At 47.0% G+C, this 23,716-nt stretch overlaps 1 protein-coding gene across 1 annotated transcript in view; it reads left to right on the top strand.

Annotated features, from left to right (window-relative positions):
* MMP17 (matrix metallopeptidase 17) overlaps positions 1–23,716 on the top strand; it is a 201,134-nt gene that overhangs the window by 122,697 nt on the left and 54,721 nt on the right. The window contains exons 3-4 of the mRNA XM_086944694.1: positions 811–940; positions 22,425–22,708. Coding sequence (XP_086800820.1) covers positions 811–940; positions 22,425–22,708 — 414 coding nt within the window. The remainder of the gene's footprint in view (positions 1–810; positions 941–22,424; positions 22,709–23,716) is intronic.

Genomic DNA, 23,716 nt, shown 5'->3' with positions numbered 1-23,716 from the left:
TAGGTCCAGGGAAGGAAGGGTTGGATAAAGCCTTTTGCTCTTTCGGGTGCTTTTTTACGTCGATGTAAGCAAGCAGTTGGTCATTGTGTGGCCCTGATGAAGACCAGACAAGTTAACCACTGGGTCAAAACATGTTGACCTCTCTCTAAGGAAGGTATTTTCTGTGCACACAACAATAAAAAACGATCAACAAACAACCTTCATACTTACAATTACTGAATAAAGAAACCTCCTATCAATAGGATCTCCCCTTGCACTTGCCTGATTCTGAATCTGCCTGCAAATAAACAAATTAAAATGATCCGTTCATATTTATGCCTTCCTATCAAAAAAACTGATAAAGGACAAACAACTAGTGTAAACTTTTTATGATTTGTTTGGGTGAATATTTTATTTTGCTTTATGAGATAGTCTGTTTATAATGAGATGTCTGTCATGTTTGTGAGATTGAATGAATTGTGTTTATTTTCCACTATTTATTTAGTATGGTCATATATAGTTCAGTTTAATAATAATTCTTTGTAGTTCAGTTTAATAATAATTCCTTGTAAAAAAACAGTACTTTCTCCGTTTAAAAAAGAATGTCATAAATGAAAGAGGCTGATTGGATCAATATGTTTTCAGTGATTGGATTTTTTTGAGCTAGAAGCAGGGATAATTACAACAATCTAGCACAGAAGCATTTAACGGGTGCAGAATGAGTGTTTTGTTTCCACTCATTAAATATAAGGTCGCCCCCCCGCTGCTCTGGCCGCCTTCACCTGTGACAGCCTGGCTGACGTCATGACGTGCTCTTTTCTTGACACACAGATGAGCAGACCGTGGGGTTGATGAAGACGCCGCGCTGCTCCCTGCCTGACCTGGCAGAGTCGGAGGGCGCCAGGAGGAGGCGCTCCACCACCCCCGGCACCAAGTGGAGCAAGAGGAACCTGTCCTGGAGGTAGGTTCTGTGGGGGGGGGGGGGGGGGAGGGGCTTGTGGTCCTCACAGGCCAGTCCGAGCCTGGCGGCTATCATGTGGCATCAAGATTTCCCACCTGCCATAGCATTGTATTTGTAAAGCGCACGTTCACCGCGAAGGGCATCTTGGCGCTGAATGACAGATGTTTGTTGTTACCCAACTCAATGGTACTCATTTTATCGACCTCAGAAGGATGAAAGTTTGAGTGGGCCCCCTGGTATTTGAACCTGACCATGCGGTCACACACAGGTCCCTACAGTGGGCGCATTAGTCCACTACGCCCCCAGACAGGGCGTTATCTGTCTCCCAAGAACCAGGCATGACGTCACAGATGGGTCCACCTGTTGCTCTGACGCGGTCTATGTGATGGGGCACCACCATTGCACTGGACTACACTCCCTAGGTTCTCTTGCTCTTGTTCCCAGCATGCTCTCGCTCGCCCTCTTTTTGTCATATTTAGATTCTTCATCTGCCCCCAGGGGTGCACCAGTCACTCCATGCCACATTCTCATTGTATTTTATTTTTATTATTCTGTTTTGTTTGAGTCACCTGCAATAGTCTCACAGCGCTTGCTTAATGACTGTCGAAGCCCCGGCCCTACCGTACCTGAGATATGAACTAATGCTATGTGTCCAATCAAGTGGGACATTTGACTGCCTCTACCATTCTTTAGATGACCCAATGGTGCTCTAAAACGGAAAAAAAATAAGGAATATAACTCAAGAGCCATGTGGCCTTGTGACTGACTCTGACCCATCCCTGTCGAGCCTAACATGACAGACTCTTTCCAAGCACTACCAGGCCTATAGCCAGTGCTTAATTTGAGCCAGAGTTTTCCAGTACTCAGCACCGGCACATAATCATCAACACCAGTGCTTGAGCACCAGTTAAGGACACATTCGTTTTTGATGGGCACAGAGAGATTGAGTGATTCGCCCAGAATCACAGGGTGTTGAGCCGACGCCAAGACTCGAACCTGGTTCTCCAGCTCCGAGGTCGCCAGCTCTGGCCATTACATCACATCCCCTTCCCAATTGTAGGGTTTTATTGGTTCTGTGTTAGGCAGCGCTAAAAGGAGAAATTGGCTAGTGAAGCCGGCCCCTGACGAGAGTCCCGGTTCTTATTTTTTTTACAGATTAATTACTGCCTATAGCTGCCCCTTGGGAAATATCTCTTTTTCATACAGGTCATCCTGCATGAAGCCCTGAGGTAGCCTGATACCTCAGTGGGGTAAAGCAGCTGCTCCGAGATCTGCAGGTCAAAGGCTTACATTCTGCCAAATTCAAGATAGCCGGTCACCCTTCCAAGGTCAATAACCTGAGTACCACTGAGCTGATAACAGTATGTTTTCAGAACATGTTAACAATTCCCTCTGTAGAATTCACAATATATGCTAAATAAGTATTACCACAAGTACTAATATAATAACAATATAAGGGATGTCGTACCCCTGGCCATACATTATAAGGTATTGCAAGTCACCAAGGTGTTCCGTAACCATGTAGAGGTTAATAAGGTTATGGAACTCAGAGGTGATTTGCAATATCCTTATCATCTACACAAGGAGGTACTTTATCCTATATAATACATGGTCACATCATCACTTTTCCCACAAACTTGGAGTGTAATCTTTCATTTGAAAGAGAAAACATATTTGTAAACATGAAGAATAAAAATGAAACCTCTAGTGCAAAATGAAACACATGAAAAACCTGTTAGATATAGTTGCAAACAGATATTAGAAACAGTTCAATAGATATCACTTTAAAAAAAAACTATAATAGCTCGAATTGTGTACAAACATGCAGAAAGATTCTAGCTTTTCTCTAATTATCTAAGGAGTGCAAAAAATAAACACATATCTGCTTGTCAACTGTAATGACTTATAACAGTTGACTTCTGATGTTTTTTCTTTATAATAGGCGGCTGGGTGCGTCACACGTCGCCGATTATAAAGAAATTAGAGACAGGCAAATATACAGGGATTACAGAATGTCATGAATTATCACAGTAATTATGAAAATGTAATCATAAGTCTATGAGATAAAGTCTGCAAAAACCCACATTCAGAGTGGCTCTCTATAACTATTTAAGGCAGCAGTGACTTTTAGATTAGACAAGAGCACCCCCTGTTGGCTCTAAATGGAACCTACAGAACTGTGGCTAAGAATTGCAGTTTTTAGTAGGTCTTCTGCTCTGACAGCTTTAGCTGTTTGGTGATCCTTTGCTAATCAAAAAATGATAAGTAAAAAATACATATAATATACATTAATAGAAAGGGCTGGGGACAGTCGTCTTCATCCACTGGTCTATTCATATGTCATTCACATTTGACTCCCGGCCATCAAAGCATGCTTGGGGCAGTGGGTCAGACCCCTTCAGCCTTGGCTCTCTTGCACTTTGAGAGATGAGTTGCTTCTTGAGCACATGTACTCATCCAGCTAAAAACATGGGCACTTGACCGCCAGGACAAGTGAAACAAACCTGCACTTTGCCAATACATTTTTTCATTCCTTATTTAAAATGTGTTTTCATTCATTTTTGTGTGTTTAAACTCGAGGTCTATTCACAAACTGCCCTTTGTACTACGTTTGGTAGTTTTACAATAGTACTACTAGCACACTACAAAATGCTATGCACAAGCCTATGTATGGGGCTTATGCCTTCACCTTTTATCTTTTATGTGAACAGAGCTCGGCCCAAATGCAGAACTCACCATACACGTAGGCGTACACTTTAGTAGTAAATGTGACTGGAAACGGGTGGGGTGGAGTTACTACTAAATTAGATTGGCTAAGGGAGGGGCATGGAGGGGGTTAGGTAGGGTGAAGGTAGGGGTTTAGGAAGATACATGCACCCAACCATAAAAGAGTAAGCCCACAGCTAGTCATAAACTGCACTTCTAAAGTTACTACAGCTAAATACAACCCAGAACAGTGGTATGTGGTATGTGGTATGTGTACTCCAGCTGTCTAGCACCACACAACGCCAACCACTGGTACCGCAACACCCTGCTGGTGTTGCCATAAAATAAAGAGGCAGGGGCTTAAAATAATAGCCCATAGGAACTAATGTTAAATTAAATTAACTTTTCTTAAATATAAAATAACGTAATTGAATGTAAATATATATATATATGTATGTATGTATGTATGTATGTATATATATATATATATATATATATATATATATATGTATATATGTATATATATATATATATTTTTTTTTTTGTAAATATATATATATTCACCATTATTATTTGTTTATTATTAATATATTAGGAGTCTATAGATAACATGCTATATTTTTGCATATTGAATACAAATACTTTAGCTGGGATTTTTTTATTCAAATCTCAAAAAAAATTATTTTCATCTAACATATTCAAAATAATACTTTTTTTTAATTTAAATTGAAGTTAATGATTATGTAGCTTTTATTTTTTCTACATTTAAAACACATTTTTAATTTACATTAAACTTTACATTAAAATATTTGTAACTAATTGTTTTTCTTAAGTTTAATATCTTTTTTTAACTTTCCCCCATATTTTACCATATGGAGATCTCCACCCCAGTGGCATAGACCTTCGCCCACAAGTGAAAACTTACAAGTAGTGATTTTACACTCATAAATTAGACTCCACCCCTTGAATTCAGTGGGTGGGAACATGTAAATCTACACTTTTGAGTAACTCTACACTCTGAAATGGGGAATGGCCCAAAATAGTAAACTTACTCAAAAGTGTGAAGGTAAATTTATTTCTAGTAAATCTACATGTGTAAATTTACCTTTGTGAATAAGGTCCTATGTCATTAGGTTACAGTACTTCAAATCCAAAAATACATTTTCTTTGTGCTAATAAGAATCATATTTCTCTGTGAAAAAAGGTTTATAAACACGTTCTAAGTACACCTGTCTGCTAAGATGCAACCACACTGCTATCAAAATTGTATGTGATTGTTACATTTTTATGTATAAAATTTTTCATACAAGCATATGGCCTCCATATTTAGCCAGAATCATGTTTTCCCTTTTTTCTTTATAGCATATGCTTGCAATGAAAATAAAAATAAATGTAACCATTACTCCAGCTTGCCAATGCTAGACTTATTGGTTTTGCCAATGTTTGTTGATGGCAGTTATACAATTACCTAATTAGGTCATGCTATTGTGCATTTATTGTTTTACTGTTATTTGGCACTTGTGCTGTACAGTTTGTAGGTAGAATGGCATACAATTATTTACATAGTTGTCTCTGGGTTTTTCAACATCATAAACCGGTTCTGGAAGATGGACCGTTATCAGGGGTCCAGAGTACATGGGCCAAATGTTTAAATAAACAAACATAATGCATAGGATACTGACGATGGATTATAAACTTAAGATCCTGTTAGATAGACAATGGGCCCGATTCACAAAGGTGAACTGAGACGAATATCTAACTTTACGTCTTTCGGTATTCACAAAGGGCATTTACAAGTAGTAAAGTTAGACTTTTCTCTCAGTTAAGCTTATGTTTTGATCTTAAGTTTAACTTTTTGGTCTCAGTAACGCTTAAAACTGAAACTTAAGTTTAACTGAGACAAAAGTCTAACTTTACTACTCGTAAAAGCCCTTTGCGAATACCGAAAGACGTAAAGTTAGACTTTTATCTCAGTTTACCTTTGTGAATCGGGCCCTTCATCTTTTGAACACCTTCTGGTGCAGCAGTTGGCTTTGCCAATATTTCTTCTAAATGTTGTGATTATTGGTTTCTGATTTTGATGTTTTCCTCGTTCCACATCTCTAGTCAGTAAGTTTGGCCTCTGGACAACATTTCTTTCCAGCATCTCGACTGTAATACCTAAGAACAGGGACCTTTTCATTTTCACATTCATCCATTCGATGTGACCACCATATACTAGGGCTGGTGGAAAGTGCTGTTGGCGAGCGGAAGCGAGAACACCAGAACGCGAGTTAGTGCACAGTAGGGTCGGAATCTCCCTACTTATTGTCAGGGCGCCATATTTCTAGCCTTGGGCTTCCATCTGACAGCCACCTGGCTTCTTGGTTGTTTCATTTGACTCTGCTGGACTTCTGCACCTGTGAGTAAGAGTTTGTAGGAGAAACCCTGAGGCTAGTAGTATGGCGTCCTGTGGCGCGAGGTGGCAACCGAACGGAGTGCTACCCTGTAGAAGCGTGTGTGGCACTTGAGTGCTAGCATGGGTGAGGTGGGGCTGGTGGTGGCGTAGTGGCCCAGCTTCCCTGCAGTTCCAGAATTCTGTCTCCTCAAAGGTTGTACTGTAGGTATCCGAAGTGGTCCTAACACACACCACGTCTCCCAGACCTAATAATAGTGTCCACTTAACCCACCGAAATGTCAGCACATCAAATGTTTTAGAAAAACAGTATAAATGATGTCTAACCATCCTAAAAGGCCAGGGATTACAGAGAGAAAATAGAGATAATGAGAGGAAAGCATTCAGCACTCAGAAAATTACACACCATTAACAGCAACAGCTTGGTTTTATGTTACTTAGTGCCACTGTTCTGCCATGTGTAAGTGCAGTAAATAACAGGTGTTATTATCACCCAATGAAATGGTATTAAATGTAAGAGACAGCTTTCTTGGAACCAGAAATTGTGACCTACAACAGCAAGCACTTGACCATTTGTACACTATGTACAGCTGCTACCACACCTGGCAGCCATTAGTAGTAAACTCCCAGGGCCACACTGGGCACGAAAAGCAGCCCTAGAAACAGTTTCATAACAGCCCAAAATGCACCATTCAAGCCAGCAAGCCTGTACGCTCCACAGTGCGCCATCTAACACAGCAAGGTCGGCCACTCCACACATCACATTTGGAGCAATAGACCCTAACCACACCAGAATGCACCTCGAGAGACAGCGGTCAGGCCACTCCAGAGTGACCCGCCCTAAAGACGAAACCTGGCTGCTCCTAAGGCACTGTGTGAGAGAGTCAGCCACCACCCAAGGCTTTGAGCCAGACCATTACCCAGTGCACCACCCAAGACAGTGAGTCTGACCACTCCACAATGCACCACCCGAACAAGTGAGCCTGTCCACTCCACAATGCACCATCCAAGAAAACAAGACTGACCACTCCACAATGCACCATCCAAGAAAACAAGACTCACCACTCCACATATCACCATCCAAGACAGTAGGCCTGTCCACTCCTCAATGCTCCATCCAAGACAGCAAAAGTGACCACTACACAATGCACTGTCTGAATGAATGAGCCTGTCCACTCCCCAATGCACCATCCAAGAAAGCAAGAGTGACCACTTCGCAATGCATCATCCAAGAAAGCGAGAGTGGCCACTTCACAATGCATCATCCAAGAAAGCGAGAGTGACCACTTCACAATACACCATCCAAGAAAGCGAGAGTGACCACTCCACAATACACCATCCAAGACAATGATCCTGACCACTGCACAATACATCATCCAAGAAAGCGAGAGTGACCACTCCACAATACACCATCCAAGAAAGCAAGAGTGACCACTTCGCAATGCATCATCCAAGAAAGCGAGAGTGGCCACTTCACAATGCATCATCCAAGAAAGCGAGAGTGACCACTTCACAATACACCATCCAAGAAAGCGAGAGTGACCACTCCACAATACACCATCCAAGACAATGATCCTGACCACTCCACAATACACCATCCAAGAAAGCGAGAGTGACCACTCCAAAATACACCATCCAAGAAAGCGAGAGTGACCACTCGAAATATCACCATCCAAGACAGTAGGCCTGTCCACTCCTCAATGCTCCATCCAAGACAGCAAAAGTGACCACTACACAATGCACTGTCTGAATGAATGAGCTTGCCCACTCCCCAATGCACCATCCAAGACAATGATCCTGACCACTGCACAATACACCATCCAAGAAAGCGAGAGTGACCACTCCACAATACACCATCCAAGAAAGCGAGAGTGGCCACTTCACAATGCATCATCCAAGAAAGCGAGAGTGACCACTTCACAATGCATCATCCAAGAAAGCGAGAGTGACCACTCCACAATACACCATCCAAGACAATGATCCTGACCACTCCACAATACACCATCCAAGAAAGCGAGAGTGACCACTCCACAATACACCATCCAAGAAAGCGAGAGTGACCACTCGAAATATCACCATCCAAGACAGTAGGCCTGTCCACTCCTCAATGCTCCATCCAAGACAGCAAAAGTGACCACTACACAATGCACTGTCTGAATGAATGAGCTTGCCCACTCCCAATGCACCATCCAAGACAATGATCCTGACCACTGCACAATACACCATCCAAGAAAGCGAGAGTGACCACTCCACAATACACCATCCAAGAAAGCGAGAGTGACCACTTCACAATGCATCATCCAAGAAAGCGAGAGTGACCACTTCACAATGCGTCATTCAAGAAAACCAGAGTGACCACTTCACAATGCGTCATTCAAGAAAACCAGAGTAACCACTTCACAATGCATCATCCAAGAAAGCGAGAGTGACCACTTCACAATACCATCATCCAAGAAAGCGAGAGTGACCACTCCACAGTGCAGCCTCCAAGTAAGCCTGGCCACTTCACAATGATCCACCCTAAAGGTCAGAGAGAGTGAGCCTGACCATTTCAAAATGCAGCATCCGAACGAGTGAACCCAGCCTCTCCCCAAAGCACCATCCAAGACAGGTAGCCAATCCACTCCCCAATGCACCGTCCAAGAGAGCCCAACCATCCATCCACTGTCCAAACAAGCCAGTCAGACTACTTGAGAATGTATTATGCCAGCAGGTCAGGCCATTCTACAATGCACGGTCTGAGAGAGTTAACCTCACCACTCCACAATGCACCATCTGAGTGATCTCAGACCATGACCTTCACCAACACCCAATGCACCGTCTGATAGAGTTAACCTCACCACTCCACAATGCACCATCCAAGTGATCTCAGACCGTGAGCTGCAAAAACACCCAATGCACCGTCTGAGTGATCACAGACTGTGAGCTTCACCAACGCCCAATGCATCATCTGAGTGATCTAAGACCGGGAGCTTCAACAACACCCAATGCACCATCCGAGTGATCACAGACCGTGAGCTTCACCAACACCCAATGCACCATCTGAGTGATCTAAGACCGTGAGCCTCAGCAACACCCAATGCACCGTCTGAGAGAGTTAACCTCACCACTCCACAATGCACCATCCGAGTGATCTCAGACCGTGAGATCCGCCAACACCCAATGCACCATCTGAGTGATCTAAGACCGGGAGCTTCAACAACACACAATGCACCATCTGAGTGATCACAGACCGTGAACTTCACCAACGCCCAATGCATCATCTGAGTGATCTAAGACCCGGAGCTTCAACAACACCCAATGCACCATCCGAGTGATCACAGACATTGAGCTTCACCAACACCCAATGCACCATCTGAGTGATCTAAGAATGGGAGCTTCAACAACACCCAATGCACCATCCGAGTGATCACAGACCGTGAGCTTCACCAACACCCAATGCACCATCTGAGTGATCTAAGACCGGGAGCTTCAACAACACCCAATGCACCATCCGAGTAATCTCAGACCGTGAGCCTCAGCAACACCCAATGCACCGTCTGAGAGAGTTAACCTCACCACTCCACAATGCACCATCCGAGTGATCTCAGACCGTGAGCTCCACCTACACCCAATGCACCATCTGAGTGATCACAGACTGTGAGCTTCACCAACGCCCAATGCATCATCTGAGTGATCTAAGACCCGGAGCTTCAACAACACCCAATGCACCATCCGAGTGATCACAGACCGTGAGCTTCATCAACACCCAATGCACCATCTGAGTGATCTAAGACCGGGAGCTTCAACAACACCCAATGCACCATCCGCCTCAGCAACACCCAATGCACCGTCTGAGAGAGTTAACCTCACCACTCCACAATGCACCATCTGAGTGATCTAAGACCGTGAGCTCCACAAACACCCAATGCACCATCCGAGTGATCACAGACCGTGAGCTTCACCAACGCCCAATGCACCGTCCGAGTGATCACAGACCGGGAGCTTCACCAACACTCAATTCACCATCCGAGTGATCATAGACTGTGAGCTTCACCAACACTCAATGCACCATCTGAGTGATCACAGACCGTGAGCTTTACAAACACCCAATGCACCATCTGAGTGATCATAGATTATGAGCTTCACCAACACCGAATGCACCATCCGAGTGATCATAGATTGTGAGCTTCACCAACGCCCAATGCACCATCCGAGTGATCACAGACCGTGAGCTTTACAAACAACGAATGCACCATCTGAGTGATCATAGATTGTGAGCTTCACCAACACTCAATGCACCATCCGAGTAACTGCAATACGCGAGACTGACCCTTTTCAGGCCTCACAGTCATTTTACATTTCAGTTATTGTACTATACTGGCTAAAAAGAGGGCATACAATTTGTTATGAAAGGAAAAAGAACAATTGATGGACAGAATGTAGAACAATGTCATACATTCACCCCAGTACAGAGATCTGGGCCTAAATCCATCGTTTTTTGCTCACCACGTCATTCCAGTTTGGACCCAGCCATATGCAAATCAGTCTTGACCCTGCACCCAATGGGAACAATCCAGCTCGAACTGCCCGGCCAGGACCTCCCTGGCCTGGAAACCAGCATCCTAGGATTCCTAGGACCGGTTTCGGGCTTTCAGCCCTCATCAGCCAGTAAAAATGTCAGACAGTGGAGCAAGAACGAGAGGTGCATGTGTTGAATACAAAAGTGAGCAAAGGAAGTGAGGGAATGAGAGAAGGCAGTGGGAGAGAATATAGTATAAACTGTGAGATTGACAGAGAAACTGGGGTGTAACAGGATTACAGAGATATGATTACAGGGTACACGTCAATCACAAGGAAATGAGTGTCTGAAAAGTTTCAGCGCTCCGTCCATCATCTCCTTGTGTTTGCTTTGTTCGCCCTAAGTGTGGCAGGGTGTGCCCAGATGTGGGTCCCTTGCTCACTTTGCTGCTGGATTCAAGCTAGCCTGACTGATGACGGCTGATAGCCAGAAACCGGTCCTAGGATGCTTGATTCCGGTCCAGGGAAGACTGGCTTGGCAGTTCGGTCTGGACTGTTCCCATGAGGCACAGGGTCAGACTGATTTGCATATGGCTGGTCTGAACTGGGGTGGTGGAGTGAGCTAAAGAACGATGATGGATTAAACCCAGATCTGTGACTGGGGGTGAGTGTCTGAAAAGTTTCAGCGCTCCGTCCATCCGAATCACTAGTATATGCTGTAGATTAGACCATTATACTCTTTACCATCCCACGTGACGCTTAGAGAGTATCCATTTGTATCGCTTCCTTGTGTGACTGGACAACTTGTACATTTGCAATTTTTTTCATGCTTGTATCTTTTATGTAACGCACGTAATCCTAAATCCATATGTATTGAGACTGGTTCTTATGTAAAGCGCTCTGATACCATGGGTAAAGTTCGCGCTTTAGAAAATCGCTTTACATAAAAAATAAAAAATCATCTCCTTGTGTTAACGGGGTACACTGGGCATGAGGGGAAAACAGGACAGGGTGAAGCGGAAAAACAAAGAAAGAGAGAATTAAAACCCAAAGTGGTTGGAGTGAGGATAGAGGAAGAAGGGAGGTGTAAAACGGCAGTCAGGCAGCAGAGAGATTTATAGTACATGTTTCAGCCACGTTCTTTAAGACAAAGGTCACGACCCTTTGAGAGACTCCCGTCCCCTTGTTTTTTCAACCCTCTTAAAGCCCTGCACGTATTCTTTCCAATTTGTGAAAAGCATTTCATGTGCGGGTCGGGCTCGCTGGGTGAGACGTTGCTTCTAGGATCTGGCGCGTTTCCATGAGAACCTCGCTCTGCGCTGTACTTACCTCTGTCCAAGGTCGCTGTAGAGTGGCCTGCACTAGAAGAGTCTCTCGCGGCGCACGCCTGCCATCTGCTGGTGGGTGGGTTTTCTGCAGCAATGTCCAGGGCGCGGCTGTGCGCGGTTGATTCTTGATGGCTGGGGACACACCACATACATTGAATCAAACAGGCTTATAAAATGGAGCAACGCTAGGAGGGGAGTTGTGCTTGATGTAGGTATTTTTTATTGGTCCCGAACTAGAGGACTGCTGGAAAATCAGTGGTTTCCCCAGAAACCGAAAAGTGTTCCATTACCACCGAAATTAACTTGCACCTACAATTCCAACCGGCTGTTGTGTTTTCCCTTCCTGATCTATTGGCTATACCAATACATTTTTGTAGACACAGCTTCGTTAAAAAGAATAAAGGCAGGGGCATGCGTCAGAATGGGCGCAATTGGCTCTTTTTTTAATTTACCAATCTCCACTTAGATCAGAAAATGAAACTAGCAATGCCAAAGCCTATAGGTCTTACCTTTTCAAAATATTGCCTTGACAAGCCTCTTTTAAGGGCGGGATGGGGAAAGCACATGAAAGAGAAAGGAACTTGGTGGGGTTGTTTTCCTTGGATGGGGAGGCTACAAGGTGGAGAGAGTAAAACAGACCAGACCGCAGAGTTTGGTGGCTTGTAGGGGGGAAGCACACAAGGGAGAGAGCAGCACAGACCGCAGGAGTTGGTGGCTTGGAGGGGGGGAGCACACAAGGAAGAGAGCGACACAGACCGCAGGAGTTGGTGGCTTGGAGGGGGGGGGAGCACACAAGGAAGAGAGCGACACAGACCGTAGGGGTTGGTGGCTTGGAGGGGGGGGCACACAAGGAAGAGAGCGACACAGACCGTAGGGGTTGGTGGCTTGGAGGGGGGAGCACACAAGGAAGAGAGCGACACAGACCGCAGGAGTTGGTGGCTTGGAGGGGGGAGCCCACAAGGGAGCGAGCGACACAGACTGCAGGAGTTGGTGGCTTGTAGGGGGAAGCAAACAAGGGTTAGAGCGTCACAGACCACAGGGGTTGGTGGCTTCTAAGGGGCAGCACACAAGGGAGAGAGCGACACAGACCACAGGGCTTGGTGGCTTTAAGGGAAAAGCACACAAGGGAGAGAGCGACACAGACCACAGGAGTTGATGGCTTGTAGGGGGAAGCAAACAAGGGTTAGAGCGTCACAGACCACAGGGGTTGGTGGCTTGGAGGGGGAGAACACAAGGGAGAGAGCGACACAGACTGCAGGGGTTGATGGCTTGTAGGAGGGAAGCACACAAGGGAGAGAGCGACACTGACCATAGGGGTTGGTGGCTTCAAGAGGGGAAGCACACAAGGGAGAGGGCAACACAGAAAGCAGGGGTTGGTGCCTTGTAGGAGGGGTAGCACGCAAGGAAGAGAGCGACACAGACCATCGGGGTTGGTGGCTTCTAGGGGGCAGCACGCAAGGAAGAGAGCGACACAGAGGCCATGGGTTGGTGACTTGTGGTGGGGAAGCACACAAGGGTTAGAGCGACACAGACCGCAGGGGTTAGTGGCTTGTAGGGCAGAAGCACACAAGGAAGAGAGTGACACAGACCACAAGGGTTGGTGGCTTGTAGGGGGAGCACACAAGGGAGAGAGCAACACAAACCACAAGAGTTGGTGGTTTGAAGTGGGGGAGCACACAAGGGACCAAACAACACAGACTGCAGGGGGTGGTAGATTGTAGGGGGGGAAGCAAACAAGGAAGAGAGCAACACAGACCGCAGGGGTTGGTGGATTGTAGGGGAAAGCAAACAAGGGAGAGAGCAACACAGACCGCAGGGGTGGTGGTTTCAAGGAGGAAGCACACACAGTAGAGAGCAACACAGACCGCAGGGGCTCGTGGCTTGTAGGAGGGAAGCACACAAGGGAGAGAGTGACACAGACCGTGGAGGTTGGTGGCTTGTAGAAGGGGAGCACACAAGGGAGAGAGCGACACAGACCGCAGACAGGTTGGTGTCTTGTAGGGGGAAGCACACACAGGAGAGAGCAACACAGACCCCAGGGGTTGGTGGCTTGAAAGGGGGAAGCACACAATGAAAAGAGTGACACAGGCAGCAGGGGTTGGTGACTTCAAGGGGGGGAGCACACAAGGAAGAGAGCAACACAGACCTCAGGGGATGGTGCCTTGTAGGGGGGAAGCACACAAGGGAAAGAACAACACAGACTGCATGGTTTGATGCCTTGTAGGGGGAAGTACACATGGGAGAGAGCAACACAAACCACAGGGGTTGGTGCCTTATTAGGGGGATCACACAAGGGGGAGAGCAACACAGACGGCAGGGGCTGGTGGCTTGTAGGAGGGAAACACACGAGAGAGAGCAACATGGCCTGCAGAGGTTGGTGGCTTGTAGGAGGGGAGCACGCAAGGGAGAGAGCAATACAGACCGCAGGGGTTGGTGGTTTGAAAGGGGGAAAGCACACATGAGAGAGAGCGGCACAGACTGCAAGGTGCCTAGTAGGTGCCTAGTAGGTGGAAGCACACAAGGGGGAGAGCAACACAGACGGCAGGGGCTGGTGGCTTGTAGGAGGGAAACACACAAGAGAGAGAGCAACATGGCCTGCAGAGGTTGGTGGCTTGTAGGAGGGGAGCACGCAAGGGAGAGAGCAATACAGACCGCAGGGGTTGGTGGTTTGAAAGGGGGAAAGCACACATGAGAGAGAGCGGCACAGACTGCAAGGTGCCTAGTAGGTGCCTAGTAGGTGGAAGCACACAAGGGGGAGAGCAACACAGACGGCAGGGGCTGGTGGCTTGTAGGAGGGAAACACACAAGAGAGAGAGCAACATGGCCTGCAGAGGTTGGTGGCTTGTAGGAGGGGAGCATGCAAGGGAGAGAGCAATACAGACCGCAGGGGTTGGTGGTTTGAAAGGGGGAAAGCACACATGAGAGAGAGCGGCACAGACTGCAAGGTGCCTAGTAGGTGCCTAGTAGGTGGAAGCACACAATGGGGAGATCAACACAGACGGCAGGGGCTGGTGGCCTGTAGGAGGGAAACACACAAGAGAGAGAGCAACATGGCCTGCAGAGGTTGGTGGCTTGTAGGAGGGGAGCACGCAAGGGAGAGAGCAATACAGACCGCAGGGGTTGGTGGTTTGAAAGGGGGAAAGCACACATGAGAGAGAGCGGCACAGACTGCAAGGTTTGGTGCCTAGTAGGTGGAAGCACACAAGGGAGAGAGCGTCACAGACGGCAGGGGTTGGTGGCTTGTAGGGGGTAAGCAAACAAGGAAGAGAGCAACACAGACTACAGGGGTTGGTGGATTGTAGGGGGAAGCACGAAAGGGAGAGAGCGACACAGACCGCACAAGTTGGTGACTTGTGGGGGGGAGCACTGGGCCATGACCCTCTGCTACAGATACAAGGGGTGGTAAGAGCCCCCACCACCGGGCTATGACCCTCTGCCATAGATAGTAGCACAAAAGAGGGTACAAAGTTCCCCAGGAAAGAAAAGACAAAGGCCGTGTGAGTGTAGTAAAGAGCAAAAAGGGAAAAGGGGAATTCCCTTGTTGGAACTAAAACACTCACACACCCAGTGAACTAGGTGTCATGCTTCATCATATGGGTTCTGCTCCTCGCCGGACTGGCGCTGCAATGTCTGACGGGCTCCAGAAACCGGGGCTCTTTATCGGAGATCTTTTGTTCCGGCCATATGGTGCATGCGTGTGGGAGGGCAGGGAAAGTGTAGTTGTGAAGTGAGTGTGGATAAAAAAGGGTGGGTCAGTTCACAATATAATTTATTAGCGTGGTTGACTGCCTTGGTTAAAAGGGGGTGGGAGGGGAGATATGTGCCAAGAGATTTCAGAGCAGGATATCTACTACCCTCAGGTCAGGTCAACATGTTTCTTGCCTGATAGCAATTCTTCAGGACCAAGGTGTATAGTACTACACAGTGAAAAATAATATTAAATGACAACCTTATTGAATAGGTCTGTGAATGAGCAGGCCAATTGGTCCTGCTATATATAAGCGACCTAGAGGAAACAAAAAACAGGCAACAGAGGATAGTGGTAAGTGCAATACTCGGTTGGAAACTAGTTAGCTAATGCTCTATGTTATATACACACACAGAAAAGTCTAAAAGCATAACCAAAAGCAGAGGGTTTTCTTGAATCAAACTACCCATAGTTATGCGAAGGCAATCTCAACTGCGAGTGCGAATGAAATTAAAAACGTTGCGAATGAAGGAGCTGAGAAACAAAAATGGGTTCAGTGCTTACTCTGGGTACTTCCCTAAGGTGCCTTGCAGAATGCTCCTGTGGGACTGGCAGAAAGGGTATGGTACCTGTGGGAGAGAGATAAATGCACAGCAAGGGCCAAGTTTACAAAACCGGAGACAACTCTTGGCATGTGTTGTCAAACCGTAGAGGAGGAGCCCATCTGGCTTATCAGTGACAGCTCAAGTAAGTAGCTAGCTCTCCACAAGCCCAAAGTCTAAAAAGTGGGAAGAGCAAATTTGCCTATTAGAAAACACACGGCAAGCGAGGCCATTCGTTCCCACAGGGAAACGCCGACCCACAAGGCTGCACACTGCCCGTGTCCCGCCCCCGCTAGAGAACCAGCGGAGGGAAGGGGGTGAGGCTGTGCCAAGCAAGTAAATCAGCGACATTTGATGGTGGAGAACGAACGAGCCTCAGATAGGCCGTGTTATCCCGGAAGCAATTGTCTTCCACGTTACTGCTGACAGAGGGTAACCCGGGGCGAAACTGACCACAGACTATCAAGTGCCAACGACATGGTTTTTTGGCATCACTCAAAGTGTAGATACCCCATTAGCTTACCTCAGGCGGCGCGCGGTCCAAGCCGAGTAACCTCCCCACACGAACAGCGCCTGGTTAGGGTGCAGAGCAGCTGGTGGTGAGCCCGGTGGAGAGCCCAGGTTTATGAGCCATCGCTAGTCCACCAAAACAGTGTTGTCGGGGGCATCGCAACTCTCCTTGGAAATGCTCATGCGCCGATACAGGCACTCATTGTGAATACTACAGCGATGTTGAGCCAGAGAAACTGCCGGGTCAATGCGGCGGCCATCTTAGGAGCAAAAAACTGTCACAGATAGCGCAGATGGATGATGGACATAAACTAGGTGTCCAGAGCGGAGATTTGTAGTGATGGCATTCTCAAAATTAGAGTGATGGTGACTGTTAGGTCAGTTTTATTAAAAAACTTGACGTTGTATGGGTCCCAATGACAAGTGCCGAATGGCAGGCAATGCTAAGTTAAATACCAGTGGGACAGCTAGTCTATCCGTAATCATGACTCCCACAAGGGGGATAGTGCATGCAAATGGTCTATTCCTATTCAGTAAGCCTACATGATGAATTGTGCAGTCAGCATTGGAGATGGGGATTCATGCTACGGAATACAGAGAGGAGTGGGGGGATGTTCCCTAACAGATGGTCAATGCCCATCAGCCATGTACATGAAGCCTACCGTGCCAAAGAAGCCCAGGGGACCGAATCATTTAACCCCATGGAGTCCAGTTTAAGTCGGTGGACCCATCTCTGTTCGATCCTGAATAATGCCTGTTTGGTAATGGTGTTTGGGGATGTATGACGGTACCACGCGTACTTTTACAACGCGTACCGTTACCACGCTACTTTTACCACGCAAGTCGTTACAACGACTTGCGTGGAGGGGCGCTGGATAGTAAATTATTTAATTTACCATTCCAACTCCAGTCCCCGTGGACTCTAGGGAAAGGAGTTGGATAGTAAATTAAAGTATTTACGATCCTGGAGCGCCCCCCAGCGCATTTCGTTGTAACGACCTGCGTGGTAAAAGTAGCGTGCTAACGGTACCGCGTTGTAAAAAATGCGTGGTAACCGTTGCATACCGGTGTTTGGTAATGGCCGGATGGGACTCTAATACCAGCCATGTGATACTGTCGGCTGAGTGTCCATGTTGTGAGTAGTGTTCGTAAAGTCTCGTGTGTGTTTTGGAGCATCTGATATTGCTCTTGTGCTCCATAATTCTGAGTTTGACTTGTCTCATCGTCATCCCTATGTAGTTTTTCCCACAGGGACACGTGAGCATGTAGATACACTTGGTGCTATTACAGTTTGTGTGTCTCTGAAGGTGCCAAACAAAAGTATCGGTCAGTCTGATTTCCTTACACTGTACTGTTTGTGGGCACACTACGCAGCCACCACATGGAAAGTGACCCACTACCGGGGGTAAGCCCCAAAGGGTGTTCTAGTTGTTCAGATTCTGTTTCCTAGGCCGTGTGTGGATCAACGCATCCTTCAAGTTAGCAGTGCGTTTGAAAGCAAAACGAGGGCACAGGGGTTGGTGGCTTATTAGGGGGATCACACAAGGGAGAGAGCAACACAGACCGCAGGGGTTGGTGGCTTGTAAGAGGGGAGCATACAAGGGAGAGAGCAACACAGACCGCAGGGGTTGGTGGTTTGAAAGGGGGGAAGCACACATGAGAGGGAGCGACACAGACTGCAAGGTTTGGTGCCTAGTAGGTGGAAGCACACAAGGGAGAGAGCGACACAGACGGCAGGGGTTGGTGGCTTGTAGGGGGTAAGCACGCAAGGGAGAGAGCGACACAGACCGCACAAGTTGGTGACTTGTGGGGGGGAAGCACAGGGCTATGACCCTCTGCTACAGATACAAGGGGTGGTAAGAGCTCCCACCCCAGGGCTATGACCCTCTTCTACAGATACAAGGGGTTGTAAGAGCCCCCTACACAGGGCTATAACCCTCTGCTACAGATACAAGGGGGTTGTAAGAGCCCCCTACACAGGGCTATAACCCTCTGATACAGATACAAGGGGGTTGTAAGAGCCCCCTACACAGGGCTATAACCCTCTGATACAGATACAAGGGGTTGTAAGAGCCCCCTGCACAGGGCCATAACCCTCTGCTACAGATACAAGGGGGTTGTAAGAGCCCCCTGCAAACGGGTTCTAACCCTCTGCTACAGATACAAGTGTGGTAAGAGCCCCCCTGCACAGGACTATGACCATGTGCCATAGATACAAAGGGGTGGTAAGAGCCCCCTGCACAGGACTATAACCCTCTGCTACAGATACAAGGGGTGGTAAGAGCCCCCCAACAAAGGGCTATGGCCCTCTGCTACTGATACAAGGGGTTGTAAGAGCCCCCTGCACAGGACTATAACCCTCTGCTACTGATACAAGGGGTTGTAAGAGCCCCCTGCACAGGGCTATAACCCTCTGCTACTGATAAAAGGGGGTTGTAAGAGCCCCCTGCAAAGGGCTCTAATCCTCTGCTACAGATACAAGAGTGGTAAGTGCCCCCAGCACAGGGCTATGACCCTCTGCCATAGATACAAAGGGGTGGTAAGAGCCCCCAGCACAGGCTATGACCCTCTGAAATAGATACAAGTGGGTGGTAAGAGCCCCCAGCACAGGTTATGCCCCTCTGCCATAAATACAAGTGGGAAGTAAGAGCCCCCAACACAGGGCTATAACCCTCTGCCATAGATGCAAGGGGGTGGTAATAGCCCCCAGCACAGGGCTATGACCCTCTGCCATAGATGCAAGGGGTGGTAAGAGCCCCCAACACAGGGCAATGACCATCTGCTACAGATACAAGCTGGTGGTAAGAGCCCCCAGCACAGGCTATGCCCCTCTGCCATAAATACAAGGGGGTGGTAAGAGCCCCCAGCACAGGGAAATGACCCTCTGAAATAGATACATGGGGTGGTAAGAGCCCCAGCACAGGGCTATGACCCTCTGCTACAGATACAAGGGGGTGGTAAGAGACCCCCAGCACAGGGAAATGACCCTCTTAAATAGATACATGCTAGTGACCCTCACACAAGCACACAAGTGCTGGGAAGATGAGAAGAAACAACCCCCTGTGGGCTCATGGCTGGGTGCCCACAAAATTGGTTGTGTTACCGCCCCTTGTGCTGTGTAATGGAACTCTGTTTTTACCTTTGATGTTCTTGTTCTTGTACAATCTGCACAGTGACGTCATAAACGCGTCACAAGGGGTCGGCGTGACCCTCGGTAGTGATGCTGCGACCCCTGTCCTCAGAGATGGCAAAAGCAGTGACAAGAAACAGCCTGAAGGGTGCTGTGGGGCCACTGTGAACGCCCTGCAGCTCTCACTGGGGCATTGAAAGGAACGCCCGCAGCAGGGCAATACACACTCTTTAGAATGCATCAGAAAGAGAAATGCAGTGTCAAAAACAGATATATGTTCAACTTGTTTCCCTGATTCATTATTGTGAATTCTTGGGAAATTATGTATTTGAGTTAAACTTTCAGCTCTGTGATTCACACAACTGATGGTGTCTTAAACGCGATCACAAAACAAAACCAATTAAGAATAATTTGGTGAAATTGAATCAGAAACATAGTTCATACTCTTTGAAGGGTCCACATGGATTAATACAGGTGGACATAGCCACTATTCTGCTTTTAATCCGTTTTTTGTGTGTCTCTTTGTATTTTATCAATATATTTTATCTATGAGGTATAAACTAGGCCAGTGTGAAGATATCATCCCAGGCTATCTCAAACAAAGAACCATACTAGCTATGTATTCAAAATCAAGAATGATAAGCATAAACTATAACACAACAATGAAAATTGATATCAAAAAGGATATTTTTAATTTAAAAAGAGAAAGTAATTTCACATTTATATCTTATATACATAATAAATTGGTATAAAACGTATATTTCTTAAGCATAAAACATATTTGATTAAAAAAGCATTCAATAGACAATATTGTTGTTTTATGTATTGATACTGCGGCTGTAGTCTGCCAGCGCGTTTCGACACGACGTGGTGTCTTCCTCAGGACAAATTTTTTTGCAGCCCAATACTCTTGTATAAACTTTATTTATTAAAAACTTCGAAATCTCCGTGTAATTGTAGCGAAGAGTGAGGCACCTTCGAATTTATTATGTATATAAGATATAAATGTGAAATTACTTTCTCTTTTTAAATTAAAAATATCCTTTTTGATATCAATTTTCATTGTTGTGTTATAGTTTATGCTTATCATTCTTGATTTTGAATACATAGCTAGTATGGTTCTTTGTTTGAGATAGCCTGGGATGATATCTTCACACTGTACCTTTTCCCTGACCCAGGATCTTTATCCTTACCAGGGGGCCCTTGATACACTACAAAAAGTATAAACTAGGCCATACATTTCATCTTTGAGGTATACATATACTAGGCCATACATTTCATCTTTGAGGTATACATACACTAGGCCATACATTTCATCTTTGAGGTATACATATACTAGGCCATACATTTTATCTTTGAGGTTTATACCAGGCTTCAGGTGTGTCAATTGTCGTCATATCAGAATCAAGGTCACGTGGTATCCCTCCCCGAGTACCAGGGCCAAAGACCAAATTATGTTCGTTCTAGTGATGTCACTGGAGTCTAAGAGGGCGTGATGTCACTTCCGGTGCCCCTGGCATTTTAGTGAACATACATGAATTTGTAAAATGAATGCTTGAGGATTATAAGGCAAAATGTGTACATGTGTCCCATGTCATGGTGTAGTCCAGCTGAAAGAAGGACCGAGTAGGGGGGGCGTTAGAGATGCGTGTGGGAAGGGGCGGGGGGGGGGGGGGCGGGTGTACAGTGTTAGTTAGGCAACTCATAATTTAAAATCTCGAAACATAACAGGTACAACAAAGTTACATTTTTCTCTGCTAAATTCAGACAACGTATTCCTTCTACTAAACGAATATTTGTACGGTTCTGACAGTGTCAGGCTCATGTGAGATTCGAGATTGTGAGAAAATAAAGATATCATAATAAAGAAGCATACTAAACGACGAACCCCAAAACGACGAACCCTAAAAAGGCCATTTCGTTGTAGGGGAATATGAAGAAAAACACAATATTGAGATAAAATGCATTGTCTTTATATTCTTCAAAATAGAAAAGGTTGAGGCGCTGAGCTAGTCAAACGCTAAATTAATATTTCGGGAAGAGTCAGTCAAGTGCCGGGCTCACCTTTGAAAGCCGAAGGGGTTCCCTCCGTGTAGGTGACGTCATTCCGACAGAGTGTGTGTTGGCACGAGTTGTCCAGACTGGGGCCTTCTGTTGCAGACCCATAGAGAGAAGGCGGGAGAAAACCTCAGGCTGTCAGGGTTCCGTGCAGCTCTCAGGGCTCTGGGCCACGGTGCAACTGCACCTGCCGCACCAATGGTAGCCACGCCCCTGAAGGTTAGAAGACAAGTCTCGTTCTTCTACTGGGTTTATGCTCTCTCTCTCTCTCTCTCCCTCTCTCTCTCTCTCTCGCCGTGCCAAATGGTATGTGCCGCCTCTGCCCATCGATACTGAAATCTATATCTTGCGATAAAACACTGATCAATAGATATTAAAAGGCTCTTGACCTGATATTACCAATATTCCAGGTGTGTTATTCGAATTAGGCTTGGCAGGTATATGTGTATGTATATCCGTGCGACTGTAAGAATGCTTGTGAAAAGTGCCTAATAATGGTGCGAGTATGGACCCAGTTTCATTGATTAATGATATATTGATCAAAAATGCTTGCTCTTGCTCCCGCAGAGTGCGTACATTCCCGCGGGAGTCACGCCTGGGCCACGACACCGTCCGCGCCCTGATGTACTACGCGCTGAAGGTCTGGAGTGACATCACGCCGCTCAACTTCCACGAGGTGGCCGGAAACAACGCCGACATCCAGATCGACTTCTCGCGGGCCGAACACAACGACGGGTACCCCTTCGACGGGCCCGGGGGCACCGTGGCGCACGCCTTCTTCCCCGGGGAGCACAACTCGGCGGGGGACACCCACTTCGACGACGAGGAGTCGTGGACCTTCCGGTCATCAGGTACGTCAGGGTAAGAGAGTCACTGAGCTCCCAACACCGCGTCATTAACCAACTCATCCTTTTCTATCGCGCGCGTGCGAGGAGTTGTGGAGAGTGTGGGTACCTACATGTCAGTGTGTCCCCACAAGTTCAAGTTCAAGTTCAAAATTTGTATAGCGCACTACTCACCCAGAGGGTCTCAAGGCGCTTGTGGGAGTACTTTACTTATCGAATATCCACGTTTTAAGTTGCTTTCTGAAGGAGAGGTGGTTCTGTGTAAGGTGGAGGTGGGTGGGGAGAGAATTCCAGGTTTTGGCTGCTAAGTAGGAGAAGGATCTTCCCCCCCATGGTGGGTCTGTGGATGCGCGGAATTGCGGCGAGGGCCTGATTGGACGAACGTAGTTGGCGGGTGGGGGTGTAAAAGGACAGGCGCGTGTTGAGGCATTCGGGTCCTAGGTCGTAGAGGGCTTTGTGTGCGTGGGTGAGGAGTCGGAACGTTATCCTCTTGTTGACGGGGAGCCAGTGGAGGTCTTTCAGGTGACCGGAAATGTGAGCTTGGCGGGGGATGTCTAGTATGAGTCTGGCTGAGGCGTTTTGGATGCGTTGGAGTTTTTTCTGTAGTTTGGCTGTGGTTCCGGCGTAAAGGGTGTTTCCGTAATCCAGTCGGCTTGTGACCAGTGCGTGGGTGACCGTTTTTCTTGTTTCGGTGGGGATCCAGCGGAATATTTTTTTGAGCATGCGTAGGATGTTGAAGCATGATGATGAGACGGCGTTGACTTGTCTGGTCATCGAGAGGGAGGAGTCCAGGATGAAGCCCAGGTTACGTGCGTGGTCCATTGGTAAGGGTGCAGTTCCCAGGGTCGGTGGCCACCAAGAGTCTTCCCAAGCAGAGGGGGATGAGCCTAAGATTAGGACTTCCGTTTTGTCCGAGTTCTGTTTTAGCCGGCTGTTCTTCATCCACTCGGCTACATCTTTCATTCCTTCGTGTAAGTTGGTTTTGGCGGTGTTTGGGTCTTTGGTGAGGGAGAG

The sequence above is a fragment of the Lissotriton vulgaris genome, chromosome 11 (genome assembly GCF_964263255.1).
Source record: "Lissotriton vulgaris chromosome 11, aLisVul1.2, whole genome shotgun sequence".
NCBI lineage: Eukaryota > Metazoa > Chordata > Amphibia > Caudata > Salamandridae > Lissotriton > Lissotriton vulgaris.
Note: the sequence above shows the minus strand (reverse complement) of the source record. Positions and strands in the feature narration are given on the sequence as shown.